Genomic DNA, 16541 nt, shown 5'->3' on the forward strand with positions numbered 1-16541 from the left:
GCTTTCAAAAATTGACTCAATCTTCGTAGCCCACCACGAATTTTCATGCATTGTATACCTTTGCTTTCACGTTGATACTATTCTTAACTTGCTTAGTTAACCACAGATGTCGCATCCGTTTTGTAGTCTTCTCTTCTAAATAAAATAGATCATTGTTGGGTTTTGCAAATCTTCCTAAAATATCTGCCACTGCTTCTCTGCATTATCTTTTAATGTATTTCCCTGTCCTCTTCAAACAGACTGTAATGTGTCCAAATTGGCTGATGATGCAAGAGTGGGAGAGCATGTTATAATGAGGACATAACAAATTTGCACAGGCATATAGGTAGGTTGAAGGAGTGCGCAAAAGCCTGGCAGATGGAGGTCATGCAATTTCTTAGACTAATCAAAAGGCAGACTCTTATTTAAATGAAATGAAGAGAAACTGCAAAAAATAGTAGTACAGAGGGATCTGGGTGTTTTGGTACAACACATAATTAAGAAGGAAAGTGGAATTTTGGCCTTTACTGTTAGGAAAGATTTAAAAATAGCAAAGTCTTGTTACAACTGTGCTGTGGAAGTGCCAGTGTTGGAATGGGGTGGGCAAAGTTAAAAATTACACAACACCAGGTTTTAATCCATGGACTATGACCTGGTGTTGTGTGACTTTTAACTTTGTTACAACTATACAATGTGTTAGTGAGGCCACAACTGGAATACCATGTACAGTTCTGCTCCCCATTTTTAAGAAAAGATCATCGTTGACAATCAGTCACTAAGGAGAATGATTGTCCACCTAGGAAATTCTGTGTCGCTGGTCATGGGTTCCATGATTGCTTGTGCAGTTGATGAGCCTGATCCTAGCGCCGCATCTCCAGACATGCATTTGGCAGGTGTTTCTGGGAGATAGAATTGATCCTTAGCCTTGAGATCATTGGCATTTATTTCTGTGGTTCCTTTCCTACATTTCCTCCTGTTGACTGGTGTTCTCAAAGAATTGTGTTCCTTCACACAGGAGTTTCCTCCAAGCTGGTTGCTTCTGAATGAAGATCACCCATGCGTTAATATTGCATTTCTTGAGGGAAGCTTTAAGGCAGTCTTTGAAATGCTTCCTTTGTCCTCCTGTCATTAGACTGTGCCTTCCTTGAGTTGGGCAAAGATGATGTGTGTTTCATGTGCAAAAGAATTCCCACGTTAAAGGATATCCTACACAAGGCATCTACCTACAGGAATTTAGCCTCCCCCCATCCACACAAAAAAGTACAAGCTCTGTGGCAAGAGGTGACAGGCACTGGATTGAGAGATCTGGAAGGCTCTAATTTCAGACTGGCAAATAGTCAGAGGAGTTTGACTCAGTTGTTTCACTCTTGCAGTAGGAATAGGAAGGTGTTTCGGCAGCTTTTCTCATAACAGAGCAGCCCTCTTCAGGATCTGATCTGCTCACCCCTCAAGGGGGAGGGGCTGGAAAAGGTATCCTAAGATTTGTTCCATCATCATCCCAGCTGGAAACCACATCCAGTGGGTTCATCTACCTGTGATCTGAAAACCAAAGTGAAGCTCCATCTTGGAGCCTGGAATGTATGAACCCTATGAAAAATGAGCAAAACGTTCCTCCAAAATGAAGAACTGCCCGGGTTGCCTGTGAACTCAGGCACTTCAGCATTGAGATCACTACCCTCCCAGAGACTCAAAGGGCAGGCAAAGGGTGGCTGAGTGAAGAATATAGTGGTTAAGCCTTCTTCTGGAGAGGAAAATCTGAGGATCAATCTATTATGCATGGAATTGGGTTCATTTTCAAGAACAAACTCGTCAAATCGATTCTTGGAGCTCCCTTGGCATCAACGATCACCTCGTGAATCTCCATCTACAACTTGCCAAGAACTAGCATGCAACAGTCGTGAATGCTTATGCTCCACCCCTTAATCGCAGAGTCCAAAAAAGGATGCTACTCCACCCAGACACCGAAGTCACCAACATCTCTAAGGAAGATAAAAATAAGATATATTGGCATTGGAAGCAGTTCAAAAGAGATGCATTAGCCAACTCCTGGGTTGAAGTTGTTGACTCATTCAGAATGGCTAACAGATTAGTTTTTTATTCATTAGAGTTTAGAAAAATGAGGGATGGTCTTAGTGAAACAAAAGATTTTGAAAGGGCTCGACAGAATAGATAGAGTTGAAATTACCACTCATGGGGGAAATCTCAAACTAGAGGCCATAGTGACAAAATAAGGGTCATTCATTTAAAACTGAGATGTGATCCTAGAGAGAGTAGTGACTGTAAAGATTTCTCAACCCCAAAAAGAGTTGGAGGTTGCATCATTGAAAGCATTTCAAGAGGAGTGAAGTAGTTTTTTTTTTAAATAATCAAGAAGTTGGACACAATGAGGAACTGGCATGAAAGAGGAGTTGATGCCTGGAATGATCAGCAATGATCTTATCAAATGACAGAGCAGATTTGAGGGTATGAATGCCCTCCTCCCTCTCCTATTTCTTATGTCTCTATCTTCATACTTTTCTAATTTATCGTTATTTAAGTTTAAGTCATTAGTTTCAGACCAAGTTTCTTATCCTGAAACTGAATGTGTACTCATTATATGCTCACTCTTGCCTGGAGGATGCCTTTCTTGAAAGCAATTAAACAATAGTTTCTCATGACATATTACGAGCACTAAAACTTCCTATTGATATTCCAGAAATGTTTCAAAACATACGAACATATTGATCAAATCTAATATCAGCTGCAACCCAAGAAAGAATAAATCCGACATTCCAAAAGTACTTTATTGGTTCTAAAGTGCTTTATGCTGTTTTTATATTATGTAAGGGACAATAGGAAAGCTAAATGTTTTCATGAATGAAAATGCATCTCAATCTCAAGCAACAGCCCATGCTTTTGGTGAAATTTAAAATTTAATTAGTGAAATCTGGCATTAAAAGCTAGTATCAAAATGATGGCCATAAAACTACCATTAATTGTTGTCAAACCCATGCAGTTTACCAATGTCCTTTCTTGAAGGAAATCTGCCATCCTTACTTGGTCTGGCCAATGAATAATTCCAGATTTAAAGTAATGTGGTTTACTCCTAACTTCCTGCTGAAAAGGTCCAGGCAAGCCTCTCAATTCAAGAGTATTTCGAGGTGGGAAAAGAAATGATGGCCTTTCTCAGCAGACTCATTTCCCATGAGAGAATAAACAAAATAATATATTTTGGTTTAAAAACAAACTTTGCAAGCCCATTAATCTTAAAATTTTATCAGCACATTTAAAATTGGCTAGCCGTACATAACACTGTTTTAAATCTCACTGAAGACATAGCTTTGATGGCAACAGCCTTCACAGTGTACTAGAGGTAGAAATACATACCTAAATCTGCAATGCAGCACTGTCCATTCTCCTTCACAAGGATGTTTTTGCTTTTAAGATCTCTATGTGCAATTGCAACTTTCCCCTGTGTCCCAATGATTTCTGTATGTAAGTGTGTTAGACCACTAGCAGTGGACAATGATAATCGTAAACAATCTGCAGTGTCCAGAGTTGTATGCTGTAGGTAGTCATAGAGTGATCCTGCCTCATGATAATGAGTAATCAGCCATAGCTGTGTGCTGGAATTTCTGGATGTCATGTCAGAGGCAATAAAACCTACAGGGGGAAGAAACAACATATATAATTTATAAGTATTGAATAATATTTCACAATAAATTTGAATAATATTTTAAGTTGGTTTTACATGTTAAACAAATGCCACTTATACTCTCATTGCTTTACAATGTACAATAAAACAACTTCATGATTTCTATGAGGGATTCAACAATGAAAGAAGGGAAAGGGATTACATTCTTAGATTTAATCAGCTAGGGAGTGAGTTAGCGTAGAAGCATAGGACCAGTGGAGACTATTGGGCTCTTCGAGCCTGCTCTGCCATTCGATGTTGTCATCCAACTCAATACCCTGTTTTGCTTTCTCCTCAGGACCTTGATCCCTTCTGCACTATGGACTAAATCGAACTCCTTCTTGAAAACATTCAATAATTCATTCTCTCATTATTTGTGGCACAGCCTTGCCACTCTCTGGATGCAGATATTTCTCCTCATCTCAATCCTAAATGGCCTACCCCATAATATACATAAATTAAAGTGTAGTAATTTGTGAATTATACCCAGAGTACTCTCTAACAAAAACAATATTAGGAGCATACATGAGATTAATGTATGGCCTCAGACAGAGAGAGCTTCAAATTCCTAGCACAATAGGACCAATTCTGTGGAAAGAAGACCCTGTTCAAGATGGAGAGACTCCACCTAAATAGAGGTGACACCAATATCCTTGGCAGGTGGATAGTGTATTACAACAAAGACATAAGTTACACATAGGATCGGGAAAGACATTTAGAGTTAAAAACAATACAAGTTAGATTAGATCATTAAAAACTCAGAAGGAGGACAAAGTCTGACTTGGAATGCATGTGTGTAAATGTAAAGTGTGATTAGTACCATTGGTGAGCTGCAGCTGCAAATAGGCAGGTAGGAACATGAGGAAGCAGCAAAAAGTGAGAGTCAGCTTCAAACACAAAGTGAAGGCTTTGACAGTTCATGGCTCAGATACTCAGCAAAGAGTGCGAAAGAGCAAGCATGAGGAGATATTAGCAGTTTTGATTCAGACAATTAGTGCTAGAGAGAATGTCCTCAAGGTTCATTGATAAAAACCTCTCTCATTGGAGTTGATACAATGAGGTCAAGTGTTAGACATTCTGCATCGGGTAACTCAAGTCTTGTCTGTCCAGAACTCAACCATAATCTGTAAGGCATAAATCAGGAGTGTCTGGGTAAGTGCAGCTCCAACAACACTGAAGAAGCTTAACACCAAAGATGACGAAGCAGCAAGCTTGACTGGCATTGCATCACCATGTTCAATATTGACTGGTGAGAGCTTGATTTCAGCACAATTCTTTTTTTTACCTGAAGCAGCAATGTTGAATCTCGTAATAGAAGAAACTGGATGTGTACATTGCAATATTGAAGAATCCAACAAGCATTTATTACAACTACCTACTATGTGCAAACATTGCCTTCTTCTAACTCATGCATCTCTCAGATAACATTAAACTCAGATTACAAACAACTGTGTGCTTTCAATAGAATATTAGGCCTCAAGTGATTGGGGAAAAGTGGAGTATGAGATCATTGTAGGATTGAGTAACTTTTCAAAAATCATTTTGACTTGATTAAGCAAGTGAGGAATTAAATTACATTCTGTTTCAGTGGCGTTAGTTGCAAACACTTTTTGAGGGGAAGAAAGCCATTAACTTCAGGTGAAAAGTACAGTAATTGGTTTATGATTTCATTCTTTTATGGTTAGGTTGATGCAAACCTAGGCTAATGCACAAGAGAATGCTTTATTGCAAAGGGATTTTAGACAAGTTGCAGCTACATCTTAAAATATTATAGTTTTGCAATTTAAACTATTCAACAGGTCCCTTGAATAACACAAAAAGTCAGTGTGGGCTTGAAAAATAGTTAAATCAAGTTCATTAAAGTAATCAAAAGTTGTTCAGGAGTCGCATATGATTGTTTTAGTTAAGAATATTAGGTTTTGGAGAACATTTACATGTTTCATTTGGAATATTTCAGATGACCGTTAATCACCAGGAGGTAACAATACATACTCTGAGCAGATGCATTAATTGTTCACTGTTACCATCTTATTGGATGCAAACCAATGAAGTTAGTAAGCTAAGAGAGACAAAATCAAGATCTTACAAAGATCCTGTATGTCAAAAAAAATGACTCGGTATATGGTAGGAAGTGATGTCATGAAGGTGACCATTACTTTTAAAATGAACAAATCAAGAATTAGGCAGATGAAAATTGGATCCCAAACCGGTTTAGTGGCAGGAGGCAGGGGTGATGGTAAAAGGTTGTTTTTGTGACTGGAATGCTGTATCTAGTAATATACTGCAGGATGTAGTGCTTGGTCTCTTGCTGTTTATATGTATTAAGGATCCAGACATGAATGTAAGAGGTAAGTTTTCAGGGGACACGAACACCTGTAAATAGCAAGGAGGAAAGCCTTAGATTACAGGATGATGTAGATTCCTGGTCAGATGGACAGAATTTGGAATTTGGTCCTGAAAAGTGAGAAGTGATGCATTTTGAAAAGACTAACATGGCAAGGAATTAGACAATAAATGATAGTACCCTTAGTAGTGCAGAGGATCAGAGGGTCTTTGGTGTACATGTCCATAATGTTTACAGATAGCAGGTAGGTGGATAAGTTGATTAAGAAAGCATTTGGCACATTAGTCAAGGCATTGCATATAACAGTATGGAGGTTATGATGGAGCTGCAAGAGATGTTAGTTGGGCCACAGCTAGAGTACTGTGTGCAGTTTTGGTCACTACTCAACAGAAAGAATGAGATTGCATTTGAGAGGATGAAAGAAAGAGATTCATCAGGATGCTGCCAAGGCTGGAGAGATTTATCTATGAAGAGAAAATAGATCGGCTGTGCTGTTTTTTTTCGAGCAGAGAAGGTTGGAGGTAATCAGATTGCGATGTATTAAATTTTTTTACAGCCATAGCTAAGGCAGATATTAAAAAACATTTTCCCTTATAAAATGGATCAATGACTAGTGGGGCAGGGAGTGGGGTGCACAGATTTATGATAAATCCCCTCCAAACATCCTGGATTGTAAGGATGAATGTTTTAACTCAGTGATGGGTTTCTGAGACCCACTAGTTGAAAAGGGTGGTACAGGCAGGCACCATTACATTAACGTACAATTTAGATGATGTAGGTGGAGGTGCTGGAGATTAGAGTCAAGATTAGAGTGGTGCTGGAAACACACAGCAGGTCAGGCAGCATCTGACGAGCAGAAAATTCGATATTTCAGGCAAAAGCCTTTCATCAGGAACCTGATGAAGGACTTTTGCCCGAAACGTCGATTTTCCTGCTCCTCGGATGCTGCCTGACCTGCTGTGCATTTCCAGCACCACTCTAATCTTGACTATTTAGATAATGTGCCAAGTGCAAGAAAATGAGACTAGAGTAGATAGATGCTTGATGAGTTGCACAGACATGATGGGTCAAAGGGCTTCTTTCCACATTACAAAACTCTGACTCTATATCAACCTCATTCCTGAAGAAGGGCTAATGCCCGAAACGTCAATTCTCCTGTTCCCTAGATGCTGCCTGACCTGCTGCGCTTCTCCAGCAACACATTTCCATCTCTATATCAACCTAGTCAATCCAAAATTGCTGGTGAACTATTCAAGAGACAATTCGAGTCTCTGATCATGCACAACAGATGGTGGCTTGCAAAGGTTAAAAAGTAATGATTCTTGGTGGCTTGGTGCTGGAAAGAAAGACTGAAGACAAGGGGAACATCAGTCTACAGAAAACAAAGAGAACTGTGCTCTGTCTATCCCTTCAAGTATTTTGTAGATTTCAATGAGATCACCTCTCATTCTTCAAAACTCTAGAGATCATAGGCTCAATTTGCCTAATCTTTCTTCAAAGGACAGTCCTGCCACCCAGAAATGTGTCTGGGGAAATTTCATTGCATTCATTCTAGGACAATAATATCTTTCTTACAATCAAGGAGACCAAAACTGCACACAGTACTCCAGATGTGATCTAACCAATATACAATTGAAGCAAGACTTTGCTACTCCTGTACTCAATAAAGGCTAACATTTCACTACCCTTCCTAATAGCCTTCTGCACATCCATGTTTGCCTTCAGTGATATCAACAGATATATCCAAGTCCCTTTGTACATCTACGCTTTGCAATCTCTCACCATTTAAGAAATACTCTGGATATCTGGTTTTTGTACCAAAGTGAATGCTTTCATATTTTTCCATCCTACATTCCATCTGCCATGTTCTTGCCCATTTATAAAGCCAGTTCAAATCCTCCCGCAATGACTTTACATCTTCTTCATAACACATATTCTCACTTAGCTTTGTATCATCTGCAAATCTGGAAATATTACATTTGGTCGACACATCTAAATCATTGACACATATATTGTGAGCAGCTGAGGTGTTTGCATTGATCCTTGTGATAACCCACTAGCCATAGCCTGACAGTGTGAGATTGACTCATTTATTCCAAGGGCTGTTTTCTGTCTGTTAGCCAGTCATTAATCCATGCCAGTATATTACCTCCTATCCTACATGTTTTAATTTTTCTAACCAGCCTCCTGTGAGGGATCTTATCAAAAGCCTTCTGAAAATCTAAGCACATTACAGCAATTGATCCTCCTTTTATCAATTTTGTTCTGAACACGTTCAAAAAAATTTGTTCAACAAGTTTGTCAAACACTGTTTCCCATCTGCAGATCTATGCTGATAATGCACAATCAGATCATTATCAAGTCACATTCAGAACCTTTACAATAGATACTGGCATTTTTCTTGCTATTGACGTCAGGCTGACAGGATGCTCGTTCCCAGTTTTCTCCCTCATTCCGCTCTTAAATAGTGGGGGAACCTCCAACCCAAAATAATCATTCATAACCTGTAGAATTTTAGAAGATAATCACCAATACATCAACTATCTCTTCAGCCATAGAGGCACGGGATTGAGGGTGATTTAGCGGTTCGGATCAGAAATTGGCTAGCTGAAAAAAGACAGAGGCTGGTGGTTGATGGGAAATATTCGTCCTGGAGTTCAGTTACTAGTGGTGTACCGCAAGGATCTGTTTTGGGACCACTGCTGTCTGTCATTTTTGTAAATGACCTGGATGAAAGCATAGAAGGATGGGTTAGTAAATTTGCGGATGACACTAAGGTCGGTACAGTTGTGGAAAGTGACGAAGGATGTTGTAGGTTACAGAGGGACATAGATAAACTGCAGAGCTGGGTTGAAAGGTGGAAACTGGAGTTTAATGCAGAAAAATGTGAGGTGATTCACTTTGGAAGGAGCAACATAAATAAAGAGTACTGGGCTAATGGTAAGATTCTTGGTAATGTCGATGAACAGAGAGATCTCTATGTCCATGTACATAGATCCCTGAAAGTTGCCACCCAGGTTGATAGGATTGTTAAGGGGGCATACGGTGTGTTCGTTTTTATTAGTAGAGGGATTGACTTTCAGAACCATGAGGTCATGCTGCAGCTGTACAAAACTCTGGTGCGGCCACACTTGAGTATTATGTACAGTTCTGGTCATTGCATTATAGGAAGGGTGTGGAAGCTTTGGAAAGGGTTCAGAGGAGATTTACTAGGATGTTGCCTGGTATAGAGGGAAGGTCTTACAAGGAAAGGCTGAGGGACTTGAGGCTGTTTTCATTAGAGAGAAGAAGGTTAAGTGGTGACTAAATTGCGACATATAAGATAATTAGAAGGTTAGCTAGGGTGGACAGTGAGAGCCTTTTTCCTCAGATGGTGATGGCTAAAACAAGGGGATATAGCTTTACATTGAGGAGTAATAGATATAGGACAGATGTCAGAGGTAATTTCTTTACCCAGAGAGTAGTAAGAGCATGGAATGGCCTACCTGCAACAGTAGTAGACTTGCCATCTTTAAGGGTATTTAAATGGTCATTGGATGGACATATGGATGAAAATGGAATAGTGTAGGTTCGATGGTTTCAGATTGGTATCACAGGTCATGCAACATTGAGGACAAAAGGGCCTGTACTGTGCTGTAATGTTTTATGTTCTTAACACTCCGGGATGTAGAACATCAGGTCCTGGGGATTTATCAACTTTCAGCCCTATTAATTTTATCCGATATGATTTTCTTGTATGTGCTAACTTCCTTCAATTCCTCATTCTCCCTAGACACTTGGGTCTCTACTACTGGAAGATTTTTTATATCTTCCTCAGTGATAACAGACATAAAGTAATCATTTGCTTGTCTGCCATTTCTCTGGCCCCCTTTATAACTCGGCCTTATAATGAGCCACATTTGTTTTAGCCAAATGTGGCTTATTTACACATCTATAAAACTTCTACAGTCCTTTGTTTTGCTAGATTGCATTTATATTCTATTTTCTATTCCTAATCAGTTTATTGGTCTGTTTTTGCTGTTTTCTATACACCTTCGATTTATTAATATTTCTGGCTTTTTCTTTTAATCTTGTCATTCCTGAACTTCCTTTGTCAGCCCCAGTTGACAGACCTGAGTTTTTGCACCTTGATGGAATGTACAGTTGTTACAAGTCACATAAAAGCTCTTTCTTCTCATATACATTTGTGCTTTTTAAATGTATCTTCCCAATCCACCCCAGTCAATTTGTGCTTCATAATTTCATTTAAGTTTACTATTTTTGCTTCACAATCAACTACCTCATTTTCAAACATAATGCAAACTTCCATCATATCCCATGATTGTTAATTTGTGGTTTCTTATTATGTAATACTAGATGCAAAGTGGCACTTCTTGTAGTTGGCTGCTCAACATATTGCTATAGAAAACCAACCCTCAAATTTTAAAAAATGGTTCTCCACAGTTGTAGTGTTACCCAGATCGAAGTCACCCATGATAACTGTGTTGCCCCAGCTACAAGCTTCTCTTTTCTTCTGATTCATACCATGTCTAACTACTACTATTATTTGGTAGCCTATAACTAAATCCAATCAATGTCTGCTATCCCTTGCTGTTTCTTGCCTCCAACCAGATTCCAAAAATGTCCTTCTAATCTAAGGCTCTCCCTTAATAATGTACTGATCCCAACCATTATTAACAGTGTAAATTCACATAGTTTTCCTTCCTGTCTGTCCTTCCTAAACATTGCATAACCTTGAATATCCAGATCAGTTGCAGAGGAAAATATTAATAAAGACAAATGGAAGTCCGTTACACAGCCAGAAGGTGGAGAAGTTACATTGGGGAACAAAGAAATGGCAGGAGAATTGGACACGTACTTTGGTTCTGTTTTCACAGAAGACAGCACAAACATAGAACATAGAAAAATACAGCGCAGTACAGGCCCTTTGGCCCTCGATGTTGCGCCGATCCAAGCCAACCTAACCTACACTAGCCCACTATCCTCCATATGCCTATCCAATGCCCATAAAGAGGAAGTCCACCACTGCTACTGGCAGAGCATTCCATGAACTCACGACTCGCTGAGTAAAGAATCTACCCCTAACATCTGTCCTATACCTACCACCCCTTAATTTAAAGCTATGCCCCCTCGTAATAGCTGACTCCATACGTGGAAAAAGGTTCTCATGGTCAACCCTATCTAAACCCCTAATCATCTTGTACACCTCTATCAAGTCACCCCTAAACCTTCTTTTCTCCAATGAAAACAGCCCCAAGTGCCTCAGCTTTTCCTCATACGATCTTCCTACCATACCAGGCAACATCCTGGTAAACCTCCTCTGCACCTGTTCCAGTGCCTCCACATTCTTCCTATAGTATGGCGACCAAAACTGCACACAATACTCCAGATGCGGCTGCACCAGAGTCTTATACAACTGCAACATGACCTCAGGACTCCGGAACTCAATTCCTCTACCAATAAAAGCCAGTACGGCATATGCCTTCTTCACCGCACTATTTACCTGGGTGGCAACTTTCAGAGATCTGTGTACATGGACACCAAGATCCCTCTGCTCATCCACACTACCAAGTATCCGACCATTAGCCCAGTACCTCATCTTTTTGTTACTCTTACCAAAGTGAATCACCTCACACTTACCTACATTGAACTCCATTTGCCACCTTTCTGCCTAGCTCTGCAGCTTATCTATATCCCGCTGTAACCTGACACATCCTTCCTCACTGTCAACAACTCCACCGACTTTCGTATCATCCGCAAACTTGCTCACCCAACCTTCTAGCCCGTCCTCCAGGTCATTTATAAAAATGAAAAACAGCAATGGTCGCAAAACAGATCCTTGTGGAACACCGCTAGTAACTGTACTCCAAGATGAACCTTTACCATCAACTACTACCCTCTGTCTTCTTCCAGCCAGCCAATTCCTAATCCAAACCTCCAACTCACCCTCAATGCCATACCTCGGTATTTTTTGCAGTAACCTACCATGGGGAACCTTATCAAACGCCTTACTAAAATCCATATACACCACATCTACCGCTTTACCCTCGTCTACCTCCTTAGTCACCTTCTCAAAGAATTCAATAAGGTTTGTGAGGCACGACCTGCCCTTCACAAAACCATGTTGACTATCCTTAATCACATTATTCCTATCCAGATGTTCATAAATCCTATCCCTTACAATTCTCTCTAAGACTTTGCCCACAATAGAAGTGAGACTCACTGGCCTATAGTTACTAGGGTTATCCCTACTCCCCTTCTTGAACAAGGGAACCACATTTGCTATCATCCAGTCTTCTGGCACTATTCCTGTAGACAACAAGGACATAAAAATCAAGGCCAATGGCTCTGCAATCTCCTCCCTTGCTTCCCAGAGAATCCTAGGATAAATGCCATCAGGCCCAGGGGACTTATCTATTTTCACCCTTTCCAGAATTTCCAACACCTCTTCCCTACATACCTCAAAGCCGTCCATTTTAATTAATTGTGACTCAGTATTCACATCGGCAACAATGTCCTCTTCCTGCGTGAATACTGACGAAAAGTATTTATTCAGTGTCTCCCCAATCTCCTCAGCCTCCACACGCAACTTCCCACTACTATCCTTGACTGGACCTATTCCTACCCTCGTCATTCTTTTATTCCTGACATACCTATAGAAAGCCTTGGGTTTTCCCTATTCCTGCCAACTAAGGACTTTTCATGTCCCCTCCTTGCTGCTCTTAGCTCTCTCTTCAGATCCTTCCTGGCTACCTTATAACTCTCAATCGCCCCAATTGAACCTTCACGCCTCATCTTTACATAGGCCGCCCTCTTCCATTTAACAAGGGATTCAATTCTTTATTAAACCACTGCTCCCTCACACGACCCTTTCCTCCCTGCCTGACAGGTACATACTTATCAAGGACACTCAATAGTTGCTCCTTGAACAAGCTCCACATATCAATTGCACCCTTCCCTTGAAGCCTACTTTTCCAAGCCACGCATCCTAAGTCGTGCCTCACCGCATCATAATTTCCCTGCCCCCAGCTATAACTCTTGCCCTGCAGTGCACACTTATCCCTCTCCATCACTAGAGTAAAAGTCACCGAATTGTGGTCACTGTCCCCAAAGTGCTCACCTACCTCCAATTCTAACACCTGGCCTGGTTCGTTACCCAGAACCAAATCCAGTATGGCCTCACCTCTTGTTGGCCTGCACACATTGGAAACCCTCCTGCACACATTGGACAAACACCGACCCATCTAACGAACTCGAGCTATAGCTTTCCCAGTCAATATCTGGAAAGTTAAAGTCCCCCATAACAACCACTCTATTACTTTCACTCTTCTCCTGAATCATCCTCGCAATCCTTTCTTCTACGTCTCTAGGACTATTAGGAGGCCTGTAGAAAACTCCTAACAGGGTGACCTCACCTTTCCTATTCCTAACCTCAGCCCAAACTACCTCAGATGGCGAGTCTTCATCCATCGTCCTTTCCACCGCTGTAATACTATCTTTGACAAGCAATGCCACACCTCCCCCTCTTTTACCCCCACCTCTGACCCTACTAAAACACTTAAACCCTTGAACCTGCAACAACCAATCCTGTCCCTGTTCTACCCATGTCTCCGTAATAGCCACAAGTAACCTCCCAAAATGTTAGGGAACTAAGTGACTAGGAGGGCAGCACTGAAGGAAATCAGTATAAGTAAGAAAATGGTGCTGGGAAATTAACCAGTTAAAGAATTGACAAATCACCAGGGGCAGAAAATCTGTACCCCAGAGTACTAAACAAAGTGGCCCTGGAAACATTAAATGCATTGATGGTCATCTTCCAAAATTCCATAGATTCTGGAGCAATGCTACAGATTAAAGGATGGCAAATATAGCACCAGTGTTTTATAAAGGGAGTTAGAGACAAAACAGAAAATGACAGACCAGTTAAACTGACATCCGTACTGAGAAAATGTTGGAGTTTAATATAAAATAATAATAACAGAATATTTGGTTAGCATTAATGGGATTGGACAAAGCCAGCTTGGATTTATTAAAGGTAAGTCATGCATAACAAACCTACTGGAGTTTTCAGGAAGTTAACTAGGAGAATAGACAAGGGACAACTAGTGGATATGGTATATTTGGATTTTCAGCACCTTTTGATATGGATGGTGGGAAAAATTAAAGCAAATGGAATAGGGGTTGAGATATTAGCATGATTGAGAATTGGTTGACAGACAGGAAATAGACAATGAGAATAAATGGATCCTTTTTGTAGTGGCAGGCAGTGATTAGTAGGGTACTGCAAGAATCAGTGCTTGCATTCCAGCTATTCACAATATATGTAAATTATTTGGATGAGAGACCCAAATGCAACATGCAATGACAAAACTGGGCAGTGTTGAGAGCTGTAAGGAGTATGCAAGGAGGCTTCAAAGTAATTTGAACAAGTTGAATGAATGGGAAAACACATGGCAAATTCTGCACAACGTGGTTAAACATGAAGTTGTACATTTTACTGTAGAAAAAAGTATTATTTGAACACTGATATTTTGAGAAATGTGGATGTACAACGGGATCTCAGTGTCCTTGTACATCAGTCAATAAAACCAGACAGGCAGGTGCAGCGAGCAATTAGGAAGGTATATTGGCCAAAGTAATGGCCAATGATTTGAGTTCAGAAGTAAAGGCATCTTATTGCAGTTATACAGAGACCACACCTGAAGTACTGCATGCAGTTTTGGTCTCCCTACCTAAGATAGGCTATACTTGCCATAGCGGGAATGTGGCAGAATTCACTAGACTTACTTTGAGGAAAGATTGGTTCAACTGGATCTATTCAGTACAGTTTAGAAATATCTGATTGATACACAAATTTCTAACAAGGCTGGACAGCCTAGATGCAGGGAGGATGTTTTCCCTAGTTGGGGAATCTAGAACCAGGGAACACAATCTCGGGATCTAGGATTGACCATTTAGGACTGAGAGGAGAAGGTGGTGAAGTTGTACAGTTCTGCACAAGAGAAGGCTGTGGATGCCAAATCATTGAATGTATTCAAGAAAGAAGTAGATTAGATTTTAAAGGGTTTGAGAAATATGGGAAGAAAGAGGATCAGCTATGATCATATTGAATAGCGTAGCAAGTTCAGAACAGCCGAATGGCCTACTCCTGCACCTCGTCTCTCTGCTCCCAGTACTGGTCACCATATTAGACATGTTATGTGATGGGAATTAAATTGTACTTGTGTATCTCTGTTTGTGCCTTATTGCAAATGTAGCATGTGTTCAGGCAGTGTGCCCTTAACTTTTATTGTCTATTAGAAATAATTCCAGTTTCAAATCAGATTTGATATTCTGCTTTTTTATTCTCTCTTCTAGTCTCCAGAGTATCCTTGAGATTCTGTGTTGCCAACTTTTCCAATTTGGGCTATCCTTTGGGGTTTTTTTTAAAAACAAATGCAATTTTAATTTTAGACATGCAAGATGGTACAACTCACCTAAAATATTTTCATTTCTCAACAACACACTGTTGTAGATTTCAGTCTCTCTGAACCAAGATCTTTCATCTCGAGAAGAAAATATCTTTACTGCCACGTTTTCCCCTTGCCACTGACCCTGCCAAACCTCTCCAAAACGTCCCTTACCTGTGGAACAGAACACAAAACAAAAGCCAAATCACATTAAAAGAGAGTTTGTACATGTCATCACGTTCCCAACACACCACCTGACTATCATACTGATAATTGGTTGCTTGAACAAATTCACTCAGTGGAAGATGAGAAGTAAAGGCTTGGAGTTACAATGGCCCAGTGATATTAAACGTCACCCTCCTGGCTTTGTTTGTGTTTTGCTTTATATATAGAATACATAAAATCCCTACAGTGTGGAAACAGGCCATATGGCCCAACCAGTTCACACCTACCCTCTGACGAGTAACCCAACCACACCCATACCCCTACCCTATTATTCTACATTTACCCCTAACTCGTGCACCTAACCTACACATCCCTTAACACAATGGGCAATTTAGCATGGCCAGTTTACCTAAACTGCACATCTCTGGATTGTCGGAGGAAACCGGAGCACCCAGAGGAAACCCACGGAGAAACGGGGCGAATATGCAGACTCTACACGGACAATCGCCCAAGGTTGGAATCGAACCCGGGTCCTGGAGCTGTGAGGCAGCAGTGCTAACCACTAAGCCACTGTGCCAAGACATCAAGTGTGCATTTAATACCATTCCTAGTGTGGCCCTGATCAGATAATTGGAAGGAAAGAAACACTAAAAGGAGGCAAAACGATCAAAGAGTAGTAAAAACGTTTAGTTTTACAAAAAGGTCATTTTCATGGGTAATCTTTCTGCTTTTTTTTCCCCCAAATCTCATCTGCTGGTACTCTAGATATCACACATTTGTTCATCGCTTCTTTTTTAGTAATGGTGTTTTTAAACCTCACTTCACAACCAATCCCAATAGCGGCTTGCATTCTGCAGACACCTCAACACAAACCACGGCCTCCTTCAGTGTTGCATCGCTTTACTTGTGATAAGACAATAGATATTCCTTT

General features: G+C 40.4%; 1 protein-coding gene across 2 annotated transcripts in view; it reads right to left on the minus strand.

Moving 5' to 3' along the window:
- LOC122551613 (activin receptor type-1-like) overlaps window positions 1-16541 on the minus strand; it is a 165838-nt gene that overhangs the window by 11944 nt on the left and 137353 nt on the right. For both annotated transcript variants that reach the window (XM_087989072.1, XM_043693797.2), the window contains exons 6-7: window positions 15473-15619; window positions 3346-3621 (exon numbers count right to left, since the gene is read on the minus strand). In XM_087989072.1, the coding sequence (XP_087845198.1) occupies window positions 3346-3621; window positions 15473-15619 (423 nt within the window). The remainder of the gene's footprint in view (window positions 1-3345; window positions 3622-15472; window positions 15620-16541) is intronic.

This window comes from Chiloscyllium plagiosum, unplaced genomic scaffold, assembly GCF_037043375.1.
Source record: "Chiloscyllium plagiosum isolate Xiang-an unplaced genomic scaffold, Cpla_swu_hap1 HiC_scaffold_7, whole genome shotgun sequence".
NCBI classification, from domain to species: Eukaryota; Metazoa; Chordata; class Chondrichthyes; order Orectolobiformes; family Hemiscylliidae; genus Chiloscyllium; species Chiloscyllium plagiosum.